The 24,605-nt window shown below is 35.5% G+C and overlaps 1 protein-coding gene and 1 pseudogene across 1 annotated transcript; one reads left to right on the forward strand and one right to left on the reverse strand.

Annotated features, from left to right (window-relative positions):
- The first annotated feature begins 11,962 nt into the window (after window positions 1–11,962).
- Window positions 11,963–13,649, forward strand: LOC120188010 (zinc finger protein ZAT10-like). The gene is made up of 2 exons (XM_039191572.1): window positions 11,963–11,985; window positions 12,074–13,649. Exons 1-2 carry the CDS (start codon window positions 11,963–11,965, stop codon window positions 12,744–12,746), a joined length of 696 nt encoding a protein of 231 aa, XP_039047503.1. The 3' UTR covers window positions 12,747–13,649.
- A 587-nt stretch (window positions 13,650–14,236) lies between these two features.
- Window positions 14,237–24,365, reverse strand: LOC120188056 (annotated as a pseudogene).
- Window positions 24,366–24,605: the final 240 nt, after the last annotated feature.

Raw genomic sequence — 24,605 nt, forward strand, 5'->3', positions numbered from 1 at the left:
TGGATGCTCAAGACATATGACCGGAGACAAAAGCCGGTTCATTGAGCTTAACGCCAAAAATAGAGGAGAAGTGACTTTTGGAGACAATTCAAAAGGTCACATTGAAGGTATTGGTACAATAGGTAATACCTCTTCCATACAAATTAAGAATGTTTTATATGTGATTGAATTAAAGTATAATCTATTGAGTATTAGTCAATTATGCGATAAAGGATTCAATGACTTGTTTGAAATTAATGGTTGTAAAGTCATTGACATTGCATCTAATCGAATTATGCTTGTTGGTCATAGAATAGGAAACATTTACATGGTGCATTTAGATTCTATTGATATGACTAATTTATGCCTAGTTGCTAAGGATGAGCATGATAGTTGGTTATGGCATAGGAGACTAGGTCATGCTAGTATGAGTGTTTTGCAACGGTTAATTCAAGGAGACTTAATAAGAGGGTTGCCTAAGCTTAAATTTGATAATGATAAAATATGTGATGCTTGTGCTAAAGGAAAACAAAAACGAGTTTCTTTTAAATATATTAATGATGTATCAACTAGTAGAGTATTACAATTGATCCATTTAGATCTTTTTGGGCCAACTAGAACTACTAGCTTGGGAGGAAAACAATATGCATTTGTCTTGGTAGATGACTATTCTAGATACACTTGGGTTCTATTCTTAAGTACTAAAGATGAAGCATTAGAAAATTTCATCACATTTTCAAAAATAATCCAAAATGAAAAAGGTTACTCTATCACTAGTGTTAGAAGTGATCATGGAACTGAATTTGAAAATCTTGGATTTTTTGAGTTTTGTAATTCTAATGGTATTAGCCATAATTTTTCAGCACCTAGAACCCCTCAACAAAATGGAGTTGTTGAGAGGAAAAATCGAACTTTAGAAGAAATGGCTAGAACCATGCTTTGTGAAAATAATTTGCCAAAATATTTTTGGGCGGAAGCCACAAATACCGCTTGTTATGTTGTAAATCGAGTAATGATTAAGCCAATTTTAAAGAAAACTCCATATGAAATTCTTAAAAATAAAAAGCCTAACATTAGCTATTTTCATCCTTTTGGATGTAAATGTTTTGTTTTAAACAACAGTAAAGAAAACCTTGGCAAATTTGATGCCAAAAGTGATGAAGGAATTTTTCTGGGTTATTCCTTAAATTCTAAAGCTTATCGTGTATTTAATAAAATAACTTTAGTTGTAGAAGAGTCTATACATGTTGTTTTCGATGATAATCCCTTCCGAGAAGGATTCTTCTGTTAATGATGATGTAGGTATTGTACAAGCAAATGACGTTAGACATGACGTTGGAGAATCATCATCAAAGGAAGAAACAAAAGATGAGGAAACTCATGATCCCCTCGAGAATCCAACCAGTGAAGAAAGGGAAGTATCTTTTCCAAGAGAGTACAACTATGTCAAGGATGGTGAAATTATAGGTGATCCATCAAAAGGGGTAACTACTCGATCTTCTATTAGAAATATCTGTAATTATGTTTCATTTATTTCATGCATAGAGCCTAACAACATCAAAGAAGCATTAAAAGATGAACATTGGATTATGGCTATGCAAGAAGAATTAAATCAATTTGAGAGAAGTAAAGTATGGACATTAGTTGAAAGGCCTAGTAATAAATCTACTGTAGGTACTAGATGGTTTTTTAGAAATAAACTTGATGAAAGTGGTAATATAGTGAGGAACAAGGCTAGACTTGTTGCTCAAGGCTATACTCAAGAAGAGGGCATAGACTATGATGAAACATACGCTCCCGTAGCTAGGATGGAAGCAATTAGAATGTTATTAGCATTTGCATGTTTCAATGAATTTAAATTATATCAAATAGATGTTAAAAGTACATTTTTAAATGGTTTTATAAAAGAAGAAGTGTACGTGGAACAACCTCTAGGTTTTGAAGATTCAAATTTTCCGGATCATGTTTTAAAATTGACAAAAGCTCTTTATGGTTTAAAACAAGCTCCTAGAGCTTGGTATGAAAGATTGTCAAATTTTTTAATTGAAAAAGGTTTTTTTAAATGAAAGGTTGACACTACATTGTTTTTAAAGAGAAAAGGTAAAGATTTATTAGTAGTTCAAATTTATGTTGATGATATAATATTTGGTTCTACTAATGATGTTCTTTGCCAAGAATTTTCTAAGCTAATGGAAAGTGAGTTTGAGATGAGCATGATGGGGGAGCTCTCATTTTTCTTGGGACTCCAAATCAAGCAAAGAAAAGATGGCATATTCATTAATCAAGCTAAGTACGTCAAAGATATGCTCAAGAAGTTTGGACTGGAAAATAGGAAACCTCATAACACTCCAATGAGCTCTTCAACAAAGCTTGACTTAGATGAAGGAGGTAAATGTGTAGATGTTAAATTATATAGGTCAATGATTGGATCTTTGCTTTATCTAACCGCAAGTAGACATGATATTATGTTTAGTGTTTGCTTGTGTGCTAGGTTTCAATAATGTCCTAAAGAATCACATTTACTAGCTGTTAAGAGAATCTTTAGATACCTTAAGGACACTCCTAGTTTAGGACTTTGGTATCCTAGAGACTCTAGCTTTAGCTTGCATGCCTTTTCTGATGCGGATTATGGATGATGCAAATTAGATAGGAAAAGCACCTCCGGTACTTGCCAATTCCTTGGAAATATGCTGATTTCTTGGTTTTCAAAGAAACAAAATTGTGTTGTATTATCTACCACTAAAGCGGAATACATTTCAGCCGGTAGTTGTTGTGCACAAGTTTTATGGATGAAACAACAACTTTTTGATTATGGAATTGAAATAGGTACCATTCCTATCAAGTGTGACAATACTAGTGCTATTTGTCTCACTAAAAATCCCATCCAACACTCTAGAACTAAGCACATTGAAATAAGACGTCACTTCATTAGAGACCATGTCACTAAGGAAGATGTAGTTCTAGAATATGTTGATACTTTGCATCAATTAGCAGATATCTTTACAAAACCCTTAGACAAGGAAAGGTTTTGGACACTTAGAAGAGAATTAGGTTTAACTAACCTATCTTCACTTAGTGTTTAAAATAATTTAGCACTTTTAATAAATACTGAAAAATGCTTATAATAATAATTTTTATTGCATTCTTGCTATTAGTTAGGGGGAGTTTATGATTCTTAGTAAAAATTAATTTTATGTTCAAATAATGTTTAAAGATTAATTTAATTGTTTGAACATAATTATTTTTCAATATATGAGTTGCCTATACCACTAGAGAAGATTAATTTAGCATTTTATGTGCTTAAAAGTCGGATTTTAGCATTTTGGTGCAGAGGGAATCGATCCCCCCATGAGGGAGCCGATTCCCCCTTTGAAGGGGAACCGATTCCCCACACAGGGGAATCGATACCCCCCTGGGGTTCTGTTAAAATCGGGCAAGAACACCCAAAACCCCAAAACCCCAAAACCCCAAAACCTATTCCACCGTTTCTCTCCCTCAAACACTCAAATCTCCATTCTTGCCTCAAATCATTGATTTAATCGGAAATCACTTCAAATATCATCTCCTAAACTTGCAATCATCATTAAAATCGTACAAACAACATCTAAATCCCCTCAATCTTCATCTTTCAAGGTAAATTTTTCTAAACTCTCTATTTCATTGATTTTAAACATAAGATTAGTTTTAATTAGTTCTAGGTTGAAATAGTGACCGGGCATTGATTGTTTAGTGATTAGAAACTAGATGTTACAACTAATTTCATCAAAAACACAAAAATTTTCCAAAAATTTTAAATTTTCGAAATTAAAAAAAAAATATTGTTGTTTTTCAAATCATTGTGTTTTGATTAAATTATGTTATTATTATGAAAACTATACATATATTGTTTCTCAAAACCATATTTTTTTAAAAAGTTTTTCAAAAACTTTGCCCATTAGGATTGATTTAGAGAACCTTGAAATATTGAGGACTCAATTGAGTTTTGGGATTAATTGAATTGCATACATTTGTTTTTAAAATTACAGGTTATCCAATCTATTCCAATTTCCTTCACCATGTCTAATCCTAAACGTGCTAGGTCTTCATCTAGTCGTTCACACCGACAACCAAATCCACCTCCAAATCCTCCACCTATTCCAATTTCTAATCCTAATCCTATTGATCCTAATTTGACTATCCAAAATTCGTGTTTCAATCATCCTGGTCCTAGAAATCATCGTTTTTGGTATTATCAATATTTCGACTCTTACAAAATCCGGGAAGAACGTATTCCTTCTCGTCAAGCTATGTTAGCTATCAATTTTAAATATCTTCCTCTTTTACAAGAGTGGAAATTTGATAAACTCTTTGACCTTGAACCCATCGTTTACCATCAACTTGTTCGTATTTTCTATTCTAATGCCGTTTGTGTTAAAGACCAAACTGAAACCGAAACCATAGGAATTCGTTCCTACCTTCTAGGACAATTCTTATATATTGACTCGGCTTACATAGCCAATACATTCGGATTAGATAATAAAGGGATTTCAAATGAAAAATAGGTTTTAGGATCTCGTTATAAAAGAAGGGATAGTGCAAGTGTCCTAGACCTTCATGAACGTTTTCTTCATCTAATGATTTCTTGGTGGTTTCGACCATCTGGAGGTCGTTATTCTACTCTTAGAGACTTAGATATTTGGTGGTTATATTGTTTCGAAAACAATATTAAAATCAACCTACCTCAGATTATTTTTGCTGAAATTGTTGAAACCGTAAATCTTGTTCCTAATAAAAAATTTGTTCATATCTTGTTTACGGTTGTATTTTGAGTAATCTGTTTTCCAAAGCTGGGCTTAGAGTCGGTCTAGATGCCGTTTTTCCTCTTAAGAAACAAATTAATCTTCTTTCCTTAACGAGAGCGGGATGGATTAAGGATAAGGAAACCGGGGAATGGGTTCGAACTTCTGCAACTACTCCAGGAGCTAGTTCTTCACAAGCTCCACCCGAAGCTGACGAAGATCTCGAGCTTGAGCAACTAATGCTAGACATCGATGAAGCTGAAGCTGAACCTGAGCAGGCCGAGGAGCAGCCCGAAGAGCAAGCACAACAATCGACTCAAATGCCTCCATATTTTCAATCTTTTATGGAGACATTTGATTACCGATATACGACCATGGATTCGCGCTTTATTTCTATAGAGTCCCATTTATCCACAATGGGAGCTCAACAATTAGAAATTCTTCGGGAAATACGTGCAAATAATGAAGCAACCAACGCATGTATTAATGACCTCACTAACGAAATGGCCGCTATGGGAGCTCGTTTTCCTCCTCCTAATCCGGATATATGATTAAATGTTTTACTTTGTTTTCCAAACTTATTGTTTTAACATTTTGAATATTTTGGGATGTTTGAATTTAAGGATTGTGAATTTGTTTGGATTTATGGATGGTTTGAACTTATATGTTTGGTGTGATTTATTTATTATTGCATCATTTACATCATTATTAGCAATATGACCAATTTTACCATATCACATTATTTATGAATATTGATTGCGGAACTAATGGCTAACGTTTCTCTTAATTGTGATCTTAGCAGCTTATGCATACATATACCTAATCAATTGGCTTAATATTTTTCACGTTTATTTGAATCTTTTTGATTTAACAAAAAGGGGGAGAAGTGTGTTTTTAAAATGATAAATGGGAGAAGTGTTAAAGTAAGGGGGAGTAATTTCAAAACTTGATTTCAAAATCTTAAAATTACTAAAATGTTTTGTTATATCAAAAAGGGGGAGATTGTTGAAAACATTTTGATATTTCGATATAACAAATTAAGTTAAATGAATTTTAAGATTTTCAAAAATGATTTTCTAAGTATATTCGATATAATTATTCGAATATCAAAACATTACTCAAAATATTTCAAAAATCATTTTTAATCCTTACTTAAGTGTAAAATTAAGTTTTAATCTTAAAACAATTTCAAAATAATCTTTCAAAGTATTTCGAACCATTTCAAAGCCAAAAATTCCAGATTGCTCAGAGGGAACCGATTCCCCCCAAGGGGGTACCGATTCCCCATGAATGGTTTGGCTCCGAGATTTCCAGAATGCTCGGAGGGAACCGATTCCCCCATAGGGGGTACCGATTCCCCCTGTTCAACGGTCGAAATATTTGAATTTTACACTTAGGGAACCGATTCCCCATAGGGGGTACCGATTCCCCCCACGCTCCAAACTGTTTTATTAATTGTTTTCACACTAAAACGGCTATATGATCTTCACTAATCATCCCCAACGTTCAGAAGAGATTCAATGTGTATTTAAACAAGTTCTGAAGCCCTTGATCAACAAGAAATCATAGAGAAACAAGAGAGAAAGCATCAAACACCAAGTTTGTGCAAATCAAGCCAATTTTCCTTTCAATATTCATTTTGCTTTCAAGAACACCATTTGTGCTCATTTGTAATTATCTTTGAGTGTTCTTTTCTTGTTCTAGAATTGTGCAAACATCTTACCTTGTGAGGTTTTCTTGTAAGTTTGCAAATTTGTAATCTTCTCTTTGGGAAAAAGAGTGTTATCAAGAGTTGGGGTATACTCTTGAGGGATTTTGTAAGGTTATCTCTTTAGCCTCAAAAGAAAGAACAAATTAGTGAATTTGTTGGAAAATCCTTAGTGTGGATAGCTAAGGTAGTGGACGTAGACTTTGTTTGAGAAAGTCGAACCACTGTAAATCGCTGTGCAATTACTTTCAATTTTTCTGCAAAAGCTTCCACGAAATTTTTAATTGCCAATTCACCCCCCTCTTGGCTGATTCCGTCTATCGATTAACTCAACAATATGTTTATTGTCTCTTAAAAGATAAAACACTTTTGTCCCAATAAAGATTATTTATAATAACATACATGTTTTCGGATCAATGCCTCGAATATTTCATGCATTTTGCATATGCATTTCATTTTTAAGCATTTTCATGAACATGAAATTTCTTCATAGAGGATTCGATGGAGTGTTTTTAACCACATGACACCACATGGAACCAAGATTTTAACAATTAAAAGAAAAATTGAGATCAGTACAGTGGGAGCCTGATCAACTGATTATATGACTAAGCCTGCCATGATGGTCTAAGAAAAGAGTCCTCATATCCTAAGGACTACGATGTTAAAGCTATGTGCAGTTACCACATAGGAAGCTCCAGACATTCCTCTGAGAATTGTAAGGCACTTAAGCGCAAAATCCAAAACCTGGTGGATCCAAGGGCATGGACAATCGAAGAAGGGGCATTGCATCTACCATTTGCACTGAGAGCATTGTTTTGTTTGAACACTTTTTTGATCTTTCATGATTGCTTAATCTTTTAAATGACTGAATTTATGCTACCTTCTAAGGTGGAATAATCGAACAAGTTTTAATATTTAGTTCTTCGAATATTAAACGAATTAAAGATTCTTTTAATTCTTTAAGAATTATAGATTTTTGACATATGGCAAGATTAGACATTTCTTATCCTGTCTCAAACCCCAAAATAAAAACCTTGATTCTTTACCCAAAATAATTCATGGTCATTACCAAAATACCAGCTTTTGACATTACAATCCTTTGAAATTTTTGAACCTTTCTTTGAGTCAATAAAGTCACTCCACTGTCTTTTTAGACTCAAAATTGACTTTTTTATACCATTAAGACCTAAGGCATTGAGTTGTTCATTTTAGCATGAACATTCTTCTAAGACACAACTTGGGGCATTTCGTAGGGAGACTGCACATTGAGACATGTTGGGAGCAAGAAACGGAAAGAATAATTCAATTGAAATAATTCTATCATGCATTAATTACATTGTTTTCATGTGAATAAAATTAATCCTGAAAATCTATCCCCCTGGGATACCTCTTCTGTGAAGACTTCCATGTGTGAAATGATGAACGACTTTCTTTCTTTATCCCTTCACAACATGAGAAAATATATATCTCTTGTGTCACCTTTTGAGCTTATAGTATTTTTCTTATGATTCAACCCTAACCAAGGATCACCCTCCACACTGGGGGGCAAGGTGGAGGAAATCTGCTCGCATGAGTGAAGACATCAATTCAAAGGAGATACCAAAAGGCGAATCAAATGCCAAGTGCGAAGATCCAATCAGAACAAAAAGAAAGAAAGAGAAAAAATAAAGAAAAAGCAAAGAGAAAATAAAAAAGTGAAAAAAGAAGACAAGACGCATATGCGAAGATTCTCTCGATTCAAATTACGCATCGAGATTCAGATTGATCAAGCACAATCATTTCAGAATCACTTTACTCGAAGATCATGGAGCATCCAGAGAAAATCAAGAGAAACACATACGAGCAGATTCAAATTGAGCAAAACAAGATTGAAGGCATCAGAATGAATTGATCATTGGTTCAATACCCTGAAATACTTGTTTGGGCCTATTTATCCTTTTCTATCATAACCATGAACCATGACCTACATTACGTGTCTTAAAAGTCCATTCTAATCATGTATGAATTTCTAAACAAAATAAAATATCTTCAGATTTCATCACGCACATCAGGATTAATCTTTATTTGCAAAAAGTTTTCTAAAATCTTTAATGTATGATAAAGAAAAATAACAAGGGGGGGTTCAAGATGTCTTGAAACCAAAGGAGGATTCGAGTTGAAAACCTGAAAAGGTGGCTCGAATATAAAAATTATACATCTGAGGCGATCACACAAATTCCTTGATAAGGCATCGTACAATCCGAGCGTGACCATGAAAGCTGGGAATCAGAGAACACTTCCAATGAAAGAGCATGCAAGCTACCCCATCAAACCTTTGAGAATCAAATAAAAAAAATGCCAAACACAATAACATGAGACTTTTATCATTTTCTTACTTAACTATTTCCCAAAGATAGCTTTGATCTTGACACTTGTCAAATAACTATAATTTATTGAAGGGTTAACCATGTAATTAATTCTTTTATATCCAATGAACTCTAGTTTTATTATTCTTCTTAATTATAAAACCAAGAAATGGGCAATATTTTCAAAACTTTTGATCAAACATTTTTCAAAACTCTTCTAATTGATATTTTCAGATCTCGAAAAAAGAAGAAGAAAAACACTTTTCAAACAAGACAATCTCTCTAGAGTAGATCTTGGTAAATGACATGTGGCTCAGATACAAAACTCATGCTTAGAATAAATGTTGAAGCAAGAAATGAGGAACAATGAGGGCATCTTTGAAGATTCAACATCAAATGTTGAGGCATTTTCGGATATTCAACATCGAATATTGGGGCATTTTTTGGGATTCAACATCCATATGTGAAATGACCAGATCTTCTGAAGGTCTTTCCTCCACATGCAAGGCCAACAAACAAAAATGAGGCTCTACAGAATTAATTCATGTTGCATGCATCTTAGACATACTTAAAAGTATCACATTTATCATTTTTAGCATACATAATTTTTTGAAGCTTTTAGAGTCAAGTTTCAATCTCAAGACGAAAGATACTTGATTCAAAAGCACATTCAGTACTTGATGGTGGTTTCTCAACTTCACAGCGAAGGGGCGACTGTCAACAAACAACTTTCCAGTTTTATTCAGAGTCAATTTCAACTTCACAGCGAAGGATATTCGACTCAACAAATAATTTTTCAGTTTCATTCAGAGTCAATTTCAACTTCACAGTGAAGGATATTGGACTCGAAATAATACAAGATTGGATTTCAACTTCACAACGAAGGATATCCAATTCAAAGCTCAACTTCACAACGAAGGGTTCATCCACGATTTCAACTTCACGACAAAGGATATCGTGCCAACTCTGGATTGGATTTCAACTTCATGATGAAGGATATCCAATTCAAAGATCAACTTCACGGCGAAGGGGCTTCCCAGTTTCATTCAGAACCAATTTCAACTTCGTGGCGAAGGATATTCAAGCTAAGGCTCAACTTCACAACGAATGGGCCATCCACGGTTTCAACTTCACGACGAAGGGAATCGTGTTCACCAGTAACATTCATCTTCAGCTTGGATTTCATTTTCACGACGAAGGATATTCAAGTTAAGGCTCAACTTCACAACGAATGAGCCATCCACGGTTTCAACTTCACGACGAAGGGAATCGTGCTCACCAACAACATTCATCTTTAGATTGAATTTTAACTTCACGACGAAGGATATCCAATTCGAGGCTCAACTTCGCAACGAATGGGCCATCCACGATTTTAACTTCACAAAGAAGGGAATCGTACCCACCAGCAACATTCATCTTCAGTGTGGATTTTAACTTCACAATGAAGGACGTCCAATTAAAAGCTCAATTTCACAGCGAAAGAGCCATCCACAATTTCAACTTCACGAGGAAGGCTATCGTGCCTGATGAAGTGATTTAGCGTAACAACAAACGTGTCATCCACATATTTGACTATCTTAAGTCAACGATTAGAGCTTATGAAAGGATTTCTTTAACATGTAGGAACAAGCAGATTATCGATCGCCATTGAGATTGTTTCTCTCGAAACAAGGGGTAGTCTCGCTTGAGACTAATTTACTCAAAACAAAGTTTTGTCTCTCTTGAGACAGTTTCTCTTAAAACAAATTTTGTCTCTCTTAAGACAGTTTCCCTTGAAACAAATTTTGTCTCTCTTGAGACAGTTTCCCTTGAAACAAATTATGTCTCTCTTGAGACAGTTTCCCTTGAAACAAATTTTGTCTCTCTTGAGACAGTTTCCCTTGAAACAAAATCTTTGAATATGTTTTACATTAAACAAATTTCGTCTCTCTTGAGATAGTTTCTTTTGGAACTAAGTTTTGTATCTCTTGAGATAGTTTCTCTCGAAACAAATTTTGTCTTTGTCTCTCTTGATACAATTTCTCTTGAAACAAATTTTGTCTCTCTTGAGACAGTTTCCCTTGAAACAAATTTTGTCTCTCTTGAGACAATTTCCCTTAAAACAAAATCTTTGAATATGTTTTCCTTGAAACAAATTTCGTCTCCCTTGAGACAGTTTATTTCGGAACTAAGTTTTGTCTCTCTTGAAACAAATTTTCTCTCTTGAGACAATTTCCCTTGAAACAAAATTTTGTCTCTCTTGAGATAGTTTCTCTTGAAACACCAATCTTTGAATATGTTTCTCTTGAAACAAAATTTTGCCTCCCTTGAGACAGTTTCTCTTGAAACACAAAAAATAATCTTTGAAAATGTTTCTCTTGAAACACCAAACTTTCGAGTTCGACTACGCTCAGCTCCAAGGCACGTCATTTACAACATAACTCAAGGCTAGAAGGGTTATCTGTCAACAAAGACCTTCGAGTTCGACTCCACTCAACTCAAAGGAACCATCATTTGTGGCATAGCCCAAGGCAAGAAGGGCTATCTGCCAAAGACCTTCGAATTCGACTCCACTCAGCTCAAATGCATCATCATTTGCAGCATAGCTTAAGGCAAGAAGGGCTATCTGCCAAAGACCTTCGAGTTCGATTCCATTCAGCTCGAGGGCATATCAACCGCGTTGCATCAGTAATGAACTATTTTCTGGTTAAATTTTCACACCAGGTCTTTAAATCGAGAAGAAGACCAAGGTCGACCAAGATTGGCAACAAAAAGTCACTTTCCGATTTACCTACGATTTTGACTTCATGAAGAAGGATATCGTGCCCTATGGATCGACTTAGTTTCACAACAAACACTATAAAGTCTCCAACCAAAAAGAACCGGACAAAAACTTGTTGTCTTTATTTATCTTTGCCCTATTCTTGTTAACACAAAAATGTACAAAGAGAGAAAACTGTAGACACCCGTTTTTATCTGGGTCTACAAAAACATTATATTATATTATGTTATATTATTAATTATTATTATTTTTATTATTAATTATTTTTTTCTTACATATGTTTTGCAGCTAATCACGTGAAGTGTCAACCTCCAAATAAATCCACTAACTACTCCAACTACAAACATATCATTCAAACTACCCACCACTACACCACTAAACCCACTACCACATGCATACAACCTCAATCACGGAGTAATTTGGGGGTAGCGGGGGCCACGTGAATATGAGCTCTTCTTCTCTCTTTGATTGGGAAACCAGGGTGCTTTTAATATTTAAACAGAGTCTTTGATCCAAAGGGGGAGAGGGGCTTGAAAAGGAAAAAAAACAAAAAAGGCAGTGGGGACGAGAAGTTTCAAACTTCACCCTTTGAAGATAGTAACTTGCACTGCTTGGAATCTGTTACCAAGCCAAGCGATGGAGCTTCCACCAACCCAAGTCGACACCGCTCTCCTCCAGAACCGGAACCCACGAAGAAACTGAGCTACAAGTGCAGCGTTTGCAGTAAAGCGTTTAACTCTTACCAGGCTTTGGGTGGATATAAAGCCAGCCACCGTAAGCTTTCGGGAAGCAACGACGACCAGTCAACTTCGACAACCGGTACATCCGATGGAGTCATCGATTCAGCCGCGGCGAGCAACCCAAGTGGGAGGTCCCACGAGTGTTCTGTCTGCTACAAAACCTTCTCTACAGGTCAAGCCTTGGGAGGCCATAAGCGATGCCACCACGAAGGTAGGGTGGGGAATAGCGCCAGTGCCGTTACTACATCTGAAAGAGTTGGCTCAACAATACCACGACCCACATCAGCAACCGAGGCTTTGACCTCAACATGCCCGTTGTCGAAATTCTCACCGGCTAATTTCATTATCTTTGTCGCGAGGCGTGTTGCTGCTTTTGTCCGGGGGGAATGGAAGAGAGAGAGGGAGAGATGTCACCCACTTAGCTACTCAATTTGACAGATCAGGTGACTTTCGCGAGACCATGGAGAACCAGATTCCATCTTCTCTTCCAAGTATGTCAAGGAGCACTTCTGTAGTAGTAGCCCAAAGAGATGTATCCAACTTCTTCCAATGCCTACGTTTTGACGCCAAGGTGGTTGCCGCTGATTATAAGTCGGGTTGTCTAGTAGGCATTAAACGGCACATTAATGTTGCTCTTGGCATTTCTGCTGATGAATCTCCCACTGTATCGTCAAAAGGAAGTTGCTACCATCTCCCATACCTGAGGAAATCAAACGAGTTAGGGCCGATCTACGTTATTCTTCTGTCAAAGCGAGATGGATATGCGGAATAATGCTTTTGGCCAAACAACTTGATAACAATTGCTCTTCATCGTTAACGAAGATCGCATGTTTCACGAGATAATCGGAGGAGAACCGCGAATTCTTCGCAAGAATGGACAGTTTTTTTTACGCAGTGTTTGATTCCATGAGGATTGCGGAATCAGACATCAAGTTAATCGAACAAATTGTTAGGATTTTGGATTTGATACAAAGCAAAATTCTAAACAAGAAGTCGTCGCTGGAATCAGACTGCTTGTCAACGTTTCTTCTCGTTCTACAACGAGGAGCTTCTGATCCGCAAATTCAATCGCTTCGATTACTGGAGTCCATAGCGATTGATGGAGAATCCAAGCTAAAGTTAGCCGAAAAAGAGGGATTCCTCTAGAAGCCCCAGTCGTGGTTGATCTCTCTCTAGAAGCAGAAGTCGTAGCCGAAGCCGTGGTCACAGCTACAACCTACAACCAACGCAGGAGCCGCGGGTTTTTTCTTTATTCTTATGGAAGAAATTTACTTATGCCTTGGACATTACGTGTAAAGCAAATTTACTTGAGCCGTTATTTAGATTTTTGCATTTTGATTTTCTTTTTTTATTATTTATTTCGTTTATTATTATTATTTTTATTAGTTTTATTCATCTTTATTTATCTATTTTGTTTTATTACTATTATTATATTAATATTTTTTTTATAATCTAACAATATTTTTGACTTTTAGGGGAGATTTTAATTTATCGAAGATAAGAAATTCAAATCAGATTTTTAAATATAAATTTAAATTTTTTAATTTTCACAATTAAGACAATTGACAAATTAATTGGTACTGAAAGGTCGATTCAAGAATGTTAATCATTCCTTGACTGTAACCGACTCTCGAACCCGACACATTTATGGTAAAATGCAGATCAAGTATGATGATATCCAGCATGCCTAAATTCGTTTTAAAATGATCGGTGGCGACTCTAACCCAATTATTTAAGTCGAAAACCAATTCCGGACCCAACCGAAAGACGGCTGCGGCAGAGTGATTGTACTATGACAAAGCCACGGATTCAATCGTCAAACTACAAATTTTATTACAGTATCATAAAGAAGGTGGTAGAGTGTGCAAATGCATCGATAGAAAAGAACATTTATTTTAGGCTAAATATAAAAATTTCAAGAGTGAACATTTCCTCTCTACATTCAGTTGTCTTTTGGGATGTCAAGGTTCGCAAATATCGGACTGTCGACTCCGACTCCCATTGCATTTAGGCCATTTTCGACATACACAACGGCCCCCGTGATAGCCGAAGACAACGGTGATGCCAGAAAAGCAGCACCATTTCCCACCTCCTCTGTCCAGTTATAAGGCAGAAAACAAAACGTATTTAGACATCAATGCATAATGTTTTCGGTACGAACTCCGAATCTTAATCCATTTCCCTGTGATACTATGGTATAAACTTGAATGGTGATTCTTCGTTTTTAGTACCATGAAATGCAGATACAAGTCGTGGAGGTTCGTGACTCACCTGCTGATAGTTCTTTCTGCAGGGGTGCGTTAGCCAGTGAGTAATCGATCATCAAGTCGATAAATCCAATTGCTTTTGCAGCTCTACTCAATGGACCTGATACATTTTTTAGCACAAAAACAAGATGTGGTTCGATATATATAGCACTATGTATTCTTGACAATGGTAAAGCTGCGTTTTACTCGATACGGACTGAATCACAAGATACAGAACCGGACATACTTCCATGTAAGTGATCGAATTTCTACGGAACAAAAGCATGTTTTTCTAACAGTATTCCTAACCACCATATTAGAGATGCAAAATAAAAGAAAACCCCAGCCAGACAATTGGAGGCTTACTAATTACTCTAAGTACTTCGGTGGCAGATCTCATTTGGCTAAAGTTTGCAATTTCCTTATAAATAGTCCATCTGTAATTCTTTTCATAGTTCCTCCACGCATGCAGTTAGGCTCGGCAGGGAAACTAACGGAACATAACTATCTCCGCCTCTCCGGAAATGTTTAATTATTAAGAAAATATTTATCATTTTTCATGCATGCCTGTTCCGGGGTGAAGAGGGATGTATTTTCTTATTGACCTGCAGAAATTGTATTGACTCTGACTTTGTGTTTTCTTCCAGCTTCAAAAGCCATTACCTGTATCAAGAAAACACCAATTCACCAATGGTATGACAAAACTGAAAGAGACCGCAAAATATTGCAAATCGAAGAGAGAAACAGAAAGCAACCCCAAGAAGAAAGGAAAAACTCACTCAGAGTATCGCTCTCCAAAGCATACTTTGCCGAACTCATGCCTCCACCATATCTACCCATAGTATGGCATGATCAAAAAGTAAACAAAAGATTTACAAGAAAAGGTTTCGCAAATAGGCAATTATAAATAGCAAAATACGCAGGGATTATTTTTTCAGAAGCAATGTATGTTAGAGAAATCGAAGAGCCTCCTGCAGCACCAATAGGCAAGTTTAACTTCAAACAACAATTGTATGTTCCTTTCCATGGATTTGTTAAGAAGAAAAATTACAGTGAGATTGGATGAGAAACATGCCAGGATTCATTACTGGAAGGAAATGCTTGAGTAGAGAAACATAGGAGTAACTTCATGCAGATAGGGCAGCGAGATATACTGATAGGGAAGCGGTGGCGGGTTAATGAACGTTGCTCTTGTTAAAGAATCAAACCTAGAAAGCTCTAGACTCGATTAAGAACAAAGGGAATGAATAGGGGAAGGTGGCAGCAGTAACTAGGATTCTTTAGGGTTTCTTCAAGGCAATAAGATTAGAACAAAATAAACAAAAGATAAAGAAATTGAAAATAAAATAAGATAAGATAACAATGAAATCAAAAGATCTCCCTTACGAAGGTGGACGGTAAAGATGATTGATGGTGCAGATGGATTTGTGAAAAAATAGATGGATAAGTGTCCTATCGAACCCTCCTAGTCGCAATGTAAAGGCAAACTCGATAAATGGCTCTAACCAACCCTCCTAGTCGCGATGAAAAGACAAATTGGAGTGTGAAGATTAATCTCCCTCACAAGAACTTGAAAGAACTCCAGGAGAAGAAGCTTCGAAGGAGCAAGGCAATCAGCAATTGCAAAAACGAACTCTCGTTATATTATTAATCAAAGAAATTTTGAATTACAAGTTTAATGAAGCCTCCTTTTTATAGAGGCTGAGTTCTAAAGGTCCTAAATAACTAATGAATAAAATAATAATAAACTAAACATATCTTAACTCTAATTCCTAATAAAATAATAATAACTAAAGAAAATATTTTTAACCAACTTTAATTCCTAATAAAATAATAAATCTAATCCTAAAAGATAATACATCATCCTATATTAAAGTTATATTACAAATAATCAATAAAAATATTGAAAATTCGTAATATTTACAATATTCCGTATTAATCCCGTATAGGATTTTCTGCATGCCCCGTCTTCAGTAAAATAGCCATATCTTGAGTTTTCGATATCGGATTGATGCGATTCAAGAACCGTTGGAAAGATAAGAGACAGAAGGTCGTATCTCCAGAAGATATCTTGACTAAATAAGATCAGGATACCATTCAAAAAGTCGTCGTAAGTCTGCTTCTGTTCTGATCTTCTTTTCCAATGCTTGGACCAGTGGATCATTTGGAAGAGTTATTACTTCTTCCTTTGATGTGAGCCTTGTGATGCATGTATCATCCTCCCTTTCTTCAAAAAGATTCGACCTCGATTCTGAAACATTAAAGGGAGCAACATTAGAATCGTTTAATGATTCATTCACATTATACTTACCGAATAGATATGCTTTGAATCTTCGAGACTTTGTTCTTCTAATAGGTCGAGTAGAAACATTAGTCCAAAGAAGCATGTATTATGGAATCTGGTGCATGTATCATTCCCCCACTCCTCAAAAGGATTCGTCATCGAATCTAAAAATCCAAAAGAAAGAGATTTAGATGTGTTGAAAGAAAAACTTGTGAAACATTTACCAGGATCAATGTGATGTGTCTTTATGCGTTTTAGTCGAGGTTTCTTCTTTGTAGGAACTGATTTCTTGAAGTCTTGAAATCCTCTTTTGCATACAAGCCTTGTAATCTGATGTTTTGGTTGAAATTCAACATGGCGCCGGCCACTGTTGGCTTTATGTATGATTATTTCGGATAATTTCTCCATGGCTTTATTTGTGTGTGGAGAGAATGAGTGTTTAAAAACCATGTCAACTGGTTTGTTAAAGTAATCTCTTAAGTCTCCTAAGTGGGGTTCATGAATTAAGGATTCCCGGGAGGAGCTTTGTGGACTGTAGAACTTGTTTAGTTGACAAGGAAACTCATATACAAGATAAAGCTCATTAAAAGCACTTTTAAAAGTATGGGTAGAAATATCAAAAATATCCGAGTTATCGTGATATAAATCTTTGATATGTTCAATTCTCGGAATAGTATTATGAGTTTGATAGGTAAGAGTATACCTTCGTGGTAGTGTATTGTCTACTGTGTTTTGCTTACCTCGGTATGTTACGCACTTAAAGGAGTTGTGTTTAGTATGGATGACAACTTCACGAGCCTTACCTTTGGACTCTCGTAAATCATGACTCTTCATTGATATCGCATAGTGATTAGGGCTTTCAGGTGGTAACCCGTCAGGAGGGTCACCTAGCACTATTCGACAACTCTTGGCGATAGAAGATGGTGTGGGCCAGTCTCGTGTTGTTTTTACTTTCTCATCATTTACATGGATTCCCTGTGCATGAACTATAAAGCATGTGGAGTTGTTCAAGTCATGTTTCGTCATTAAGATGACGTTACGACTAAGGCTTTCATGGATGTAGCCTATTTGTAACAAATTTAACTCTTTGGTTTCTTCGAGATTGTATGTTTGACGAGGTATGATGGAACCTTGAATTAGATTTGTTTGGTGTTGTTTTCCTTTTTCCAGTGGTAATCCGTCAGGTGGATCACCTAATTCTTCTTGAAAATCCTGTAACAAAGATGAAAACACACTAGGAAAACCCTTGTTAATGTTAGAAATCGAAACAATTGATTCTCTAAAGCGAACAAGGATGGAAGGTTGTTTGTAAAGAAGGTTCTCTCTCAATTGTTTTGTGCTCACACATAGATTTTGAGTCACTCTTTTCTTCTCACAATTAGGTTCACTCACCTCCCAAGGGTCATTATTCTTTTAGCTTTTGTAACTAGTGACCTCTTTTTCTTTTGCCTCTTTCTCAGCTTTTTCTTTTTTTGCTTTCCCTACCTCCTCACAAATTATCATTTGATCTTTAGGGGCTTGAAGTGTGTCATTCTTTACTGGTCGTTCTTTCTCCTTGTCAGGTTTGTCATCTCTTAGCTTTTTAAAAGAAGATGGAGCAGAAGACGAGGAAGGATTTGAAGGATTACCTTGGTAAGAGGATGAAGTACCTTGGTAATGTTCTCGGAATCTCCTTTGGATTTGTACTTCGATTGTCATTGCTTTCTTTAGTGTATCTTCAAGGTTTTCATACCCTTGTAGATCAAGAAGATCAGTGATGTTTGAGTTTAAGCCGATGACGAATCTTGACACGGTGACTTCTTCTTTTTCGGTTATGTTAGCCCTATTGAGTAATGACTGCATCTCCTTGTAGTAATCTTCAACTGAACTTCTACCTTGTCGAAGTTGGTGTAGTCGTTTTTTAACTTCTCGTGTATAATGTGTCAGTAGGAATCGGTTCCTCATGGTTTGTTTGAGGTCGGTCCAAGAAGTGATTGTTGGAATTTGGAAGTTCTGGATCTTTTTCCTTGTTTGCATCCACCAAGTTCGAGCATATCCTTCAAATCGTATGGTGATGAGGTGAACTTGTTTAGCTTGGGGTAGTCATGGTATGCGAACATGAAATCAACTTTTCCTTCCCATTCGATGTACATGTCTGGATCGTTGTCTCCTTTGAAAGATGGGATCGTGAACTTTGGTTTTGTAAAGAGTTTGGGTGCTTGGAAATGTGATTGTTCTTTCCCGGGTACCAAAAGTTCAGCATTGTTTGGTCTTGGATTCTGGTTTGGTAGATCTAGTTGTGGTTCTTGTCGTTCTCTCACGATTTCATCAAATCTTTCAACTTGAGTCGTGAGTCGGGCAAGTGTGGCTAAGATAGCCGTAAGTGTCTTGTTGTTAGTGTCGCCCATTCTGAAATCATAACACTCAAAAGAAAATTTTAAAGTAAAATAAAAATAAAAGAAAGAAAATTCAACAAAGCAAGAAACCTCACAAGTCACTCCAAGAAAGTAACACAACGAGAGGCAAGTAAGTCGATCTTGTACTCTTTAAAACTCACTTTACCAAGTAGTCTTCCACAGTTCGTATCGGAGTTTGATTACTAGCAAAGATTATAAGAAAAACTTAAAAGTTCTAAGAGATCAAACAAGGGTTAGACTCCAAGAGAACGAGAATGCAAAAAAGGAAGAAATATGCAAACTCTTTAGTACTACTAACACAAGAAAGATAATGTGTTAGATAATGCAAAAGAACAATAAAAAGAAAAAACAAAAGAACCTAAAGCACTAAGAGTCAAAGAAAAAAAAGAACCAACCGAGAAACCTGGAAAACGCTGGATCAACTTGATCAACGTTTTTGAGGGGGTTACCGGTGTCCGAAAATTTTGGAAAAATTCTTGAATGTTTTTCAATGCGTCAAGAAACCACCTGTAAAATTTCAAAACCAAATACCTTCAGTAGTATCCAGTGGACTCTGTTGAACGGTGAGTCCTCAAACAATATGCTTTTCTTGATCGCTTTGTTTGAAGGTGTTCTTGATCTCCAGATCTTCTTCTTTTTTGTGTAAATGATCTTCAATATATGAAGTTGCAATCTGGAAATTTTCACCACGAAATTCCTCCTGTAGAATTTTCAAGAAATTCGACAAGATCCTAGATCGAATCTACCAATGAAACTTGAAGAATGTATTAGAAGGAACTAATAAACTCCGATTTGGGTGAATTTTGGACTGGAGATTTATATTAGGATGAATATGATATCTGGAGAAAATAAACTCTAAATACATTCGTTTGCAATTTTTTTTGAAATTTTGGCTTTTTTGTTTTTTTTTGTAAAAAAAATAGCAAACTAACAAGAATGATTTGAATCTAAATTAAAATTAAATAAAAAGAACCTGAAGCGACGAATCTTCTCTGGACTAGCTCCATTGGGATATCTTGACGGTTTTGTGTGCAAGAACAAGCAAGATTGCTTACTTCTTTCCAAGAATCGGCCCATATCTGATACCAATTGATAGAGAAGCGGTGGCGGGTTAATGAACGTTGCTCTTGTTGAAGAATCAAACCTAGAAAGCTCTAGACTCGATTAAGAACAAAGGGGATGAATAGGGGAAGGTGGCAGCAGTAACTAGGATTCTTTAGGGTTTCTTTAAGGCAATAAGATTAGAACAAAATAAACAAAAGATAAAGAAATTGAAAATAAAATAAAATAAGATAACAAAGAAATCAAAAGATCTCTCTTACGAAGGTGGACGGTAAAGATGATTGATGGTACAGATGGATTTGTGGAAAAATAGATGGATAAATGTCCTATCGAACCCTCCTAGTCGCAATAAAAAGGCAAACTCGATAAATGGCTCTAACCAACCCTTCTAATCGCGATGAAAAGGCAAATTGGAGTGTAAAGATTAATCTCCCTCACAAGAACTTAAAAGAACTCCAGGAGAAGAAACTTCGAAGACACAAGGCAATCAACACTTGTAAAAACGAACTCTCATTGTATTATTAATCAAAGAAATCTTGAATTACAAAGTTTAATGAAACCTCCTTTATATAGAGGCTGAGTTCTAAAAGTCCTAAATAACTAATGAATAAAATAATAATAAACTAAACATATCTTAACTCTAATTCCTAATAAAATAATAATAACTAAAGAAAATATTTTTAACTCAACCTTAATTTCTAATAAAATAATAAATCTAATCCTAAATGATAATGCATCATCATATATTAAGTTATATTACAAATAATCAATAAAAATATTGAAAATTCGTAATATTTACAATATTCCGTATTAATCCCGTATAGGATTTTCTACATGTCTCGTCTTCAGTAAAATAGCCATATCTTGAGTTTCTGTTATCGGATTGATGCGATTCAAGAACCGTTGGAAAGATAAGAGACAGACGGTCGTATCTCCAGAAGACATCTTGACTAAATAAGATCAAGATCCCATTCAAAAAGTCGTCGTAAGTTTGCTTCTGTTCTGATTTTCTTTTCCAATGCTTGGACGAGTGGATCATTTGGAAGAGTTATTACTTCTTCCTTTGATGTGAGCCTTGTGATGCATGTATCATATACATTTCTCGATGTCTCTAAAAGTGTTTTGCTTACCTGAAGATGAATGCTCCGAATAAATCAACAACTACGGCAATATTCGAGAAAAAATATTAGCACGAAGAACACTACACCTCTGGTCCATTTGCAAGGGAGTGAACAAGAATGTCAATACTGCCAAAATCCTTTTTCACAGATTCAACAACCTCCTGTGAGAAATTAGCGCAAAGTAATCAGTTATAGCACCATTCGTTATCCATGTGATGAACTTTGATACATTCCAAAGATTACAGTTAAGCACTGAAGTTTTTTAACATAAACATCTATTATACGTACAAAGTTTGTAGCTTATCGAGTCCATAAAAATATAATAGTGTACGCTTTTGGCTTAATAGGACATCGTTTTTGTGAAAAGCAAATATTTTTTAATTTAATTAACAGAAGCCATGGATCACTGATAATGTAGTTTATTAAACCAAGCAGCTGAAATAAATTTTCTAATAACCCAGAAAGGATTGAAACAAGGACAAGATGTACCTAACTCGAGAGATTTATTTATCTGCCCTATGAGATGTGAAGGGAACTTAAAAGTAACATATTATGAGGTTTAATTTGAATGAAAGGTTTTTCACCTGAACTGTCCGATTCGAAGTTTTTCACCTGAACTGTCCGATTCGAAGATCCGGCATAACGTTTATTCATTTTCACCTGAAAGAAATCAAAAATTAGGATACCACAAAAATGATAGTTACCTTCTAAAACCGTTAGGAGAAAAAAACTTGCATCTTCAGGTACATCCTCAGGAGAGTCATAAACAACATCCATGGGATAAACTTTGGTGATCTCCATTAATGACCCATCTGGCAATCTGGAAAAGTAAAAGTCCAATCAGCAAATACCAAAGTCTACAGAATCAAACAGGGAAGGCCACTTTTGTTCTTACACGCATGATTCATCAAATGTTTCCCGTCTTAGACTGCTCTCGAATATGTTGAGTGCCTTTACAAAGAAATACATGCAATTGTAAGAAAGACTGAAAAAATAAAAATACAACTTTGACCTTAAAATGAGAATCTTTGCTTCTAAATGACCAACAGATTAGATATACATACAGACACCCATGTTCCAACAAGAATTTCAGCTCCACCAGCAGCAAGAGATTTTGCTATTGCACAACCATATCCGTTGTCATCAGCAACACCAGCTATGAATGCTCTTTTACCTGCTTACAGATGCATCATATTAGATGTTCAAGTAATTTTGTTTGTACCTCAAAGACAAGTATCATGCCTTAAGAGCTTGCAAGTCAAGTCTACACACAGGTAGACATGAGCACATGATTAGATCATATAAGTCGTCGTGTAGTCTATCAGTATTCAACATTATTTCATCTATTGGAAAAATACAAGTAGGAAGCTTAGAAGTTAGCAGATTGTGGTGACACATAGAAAGATATAATATCATTGATGGAAAGGTAAAATTTATGAGGATGGAACACATTAAAATCAAGCTCTATAAAGGAAGGAAATAAGGATAGGTGACCTCTCTAATCAATAGGAAGTCCAGACAAAGGCTTGTTGTCACTTGCTTCAGACATTGCTCTTGTAAAAAAATTTTCAAATTTCACAGGTTTTGAAGTGATCCTATGCAGGGATAGCTGCCTTGACGAGATGTTAGAGAAGCTCGCAAGCCTTGTCCAAGATGCTTCTTTGAGCTCAGTTCTGATGTTCACCATGCTCGAAACAATTATTTTACGAGAAGAAGAAAAACAAAGCTTGATGTTTACCATGTAAGAACCAGGAGCTGCTGCCGTTCCCATCTTTTCTTTCTTTTTTTCTTATTGAATCACCAAAAGTCGGATGCAGTTCTGCAAGATCAAGGACATTTACATAATCAAATGAAAGACATAAGAATCAGGTTCACAGAAAGATAACTTTTAAGCAATATCATTAGTAAGAGAATAGAATTCATAGAATAAAAAAACACCAACATCCCCTCTTAAAAAAGTTTGGGTATGTAATAAGATCACGAATTCAAAACTTTTCTTAATAAAAAATTTGTTTCGAACACCCGATTCTAATTAAGTTGAAATGTCTAAATCAAAACTATGATCTTTTTTTCTCTAAGGGCTTGTTCTAGAAATAGTTAGACGGACATTATGTACTGTAATTAGGGGTGAGCGTTCGATATAGTCGAGTCAAAAAATTTCGAGTTAATTAAAATTATAAGTCTTATTTTATAACTCAAACTTTATTTGAAATTTTTTCAAGTCGAGACGTTCAAGTTTATGTTTAAATTTAATTATAAAAAATAATAATATTACCATACTATTTGATTCCAATTTACAATATTCATATTTTCTTCATGTTTTAATACAAAGTCGAGGGACTTACTCAAATTTAAAAATTTTCCAATTCGAGTCCAATTTAAAATTTCTACTCAAAGTTAATTCGAGTACGAGTAGCCAAGTAAAAAAGATAGGTTTTTCGAGTTGGGTTTTACTCATCCTGACTGCAATGCTCATTTTCATCATATTTCTCAGCAATCAAATAAGAAACACAATATCTCTCATATCAGTTTCTCCAAACATGTATCTAAAAACAGAAGATCAAGTTCAAAACTTGGAAAACAGGCACGAGAAAGAAGAAAACAAATGAAATTAAACAAAGAAATGGAATGAACCCATTACTAAAGTTTCAACAATAAACCACATTACACAGTAACTATAGAACAAGATATGATGAAAGGCGAGAAAACTGAGGAACAGTATAACATTGAATGAACCGAAAACTCACCAAAGGAAGAGGAAGGGTTGTTGAGAGGGAGAGAAGGTTGAGGTTATGGTTTAAATGTATAAAAAGAGAAGTACAGTTGGCGTGTAAATAAATGTGGCCTGGGGTCTCTTCTTTTAGGGGTTTCGATGAAATCGAAGCCGTTGGTGAAGTTTGGTCTCCAACAGCACCGAGGGGAGCTTCGGAAATGTCGACCAGAGTTTGGTTTTTGGCGCCGTATAGGACTATCGATTTGCCCCTTCTTTTGTGACATGGATTCTTGATTAGCACTCAAATTTTTGACCAATTTCAATTCGATTCAAAAATTAAATTTACTCGTTCATTTGTATTTGAATTGATTCGAGTTTACAAGGGTTTGAATTTTGAGGTAAAATCTCACATCCGATTTTTTCTCACTAAAAATAATAATAAAAAGATTAATATTATTATAATTATTTCTAA

Source organism: Hibiscus syriacus, unplaced genomic scaffold, assembly GCF_006381635.1.
Source record: "Hibiscus syriacus cultivar Baekdansim isolate YM2019G1 unplaced genomic scaffold, ASM638163v2 tig00116937_pilon, whole genome shotgun sequence".
Taxonomy (NCBI): Eukaryota; Viridiplantae; Streptophyta; class Magnoliopsida; order Malvales; family Malvaceae; genus Hibiscus; species Hibiscus syriacus.

Coding starts and splice junctions, on each gene's coding strand:
- LOC120188010 (XM_039191572.1), top strand. CDS start 11,963: ATGCATACAACCTCAATCACGGA. Junction 11,986..12,073: donor CATACAACCTCAATCACGGA/GTAATTTGGGGG, acceptor ATATTTAAACAG/AGTCTTTGATCCAAAGGGGG.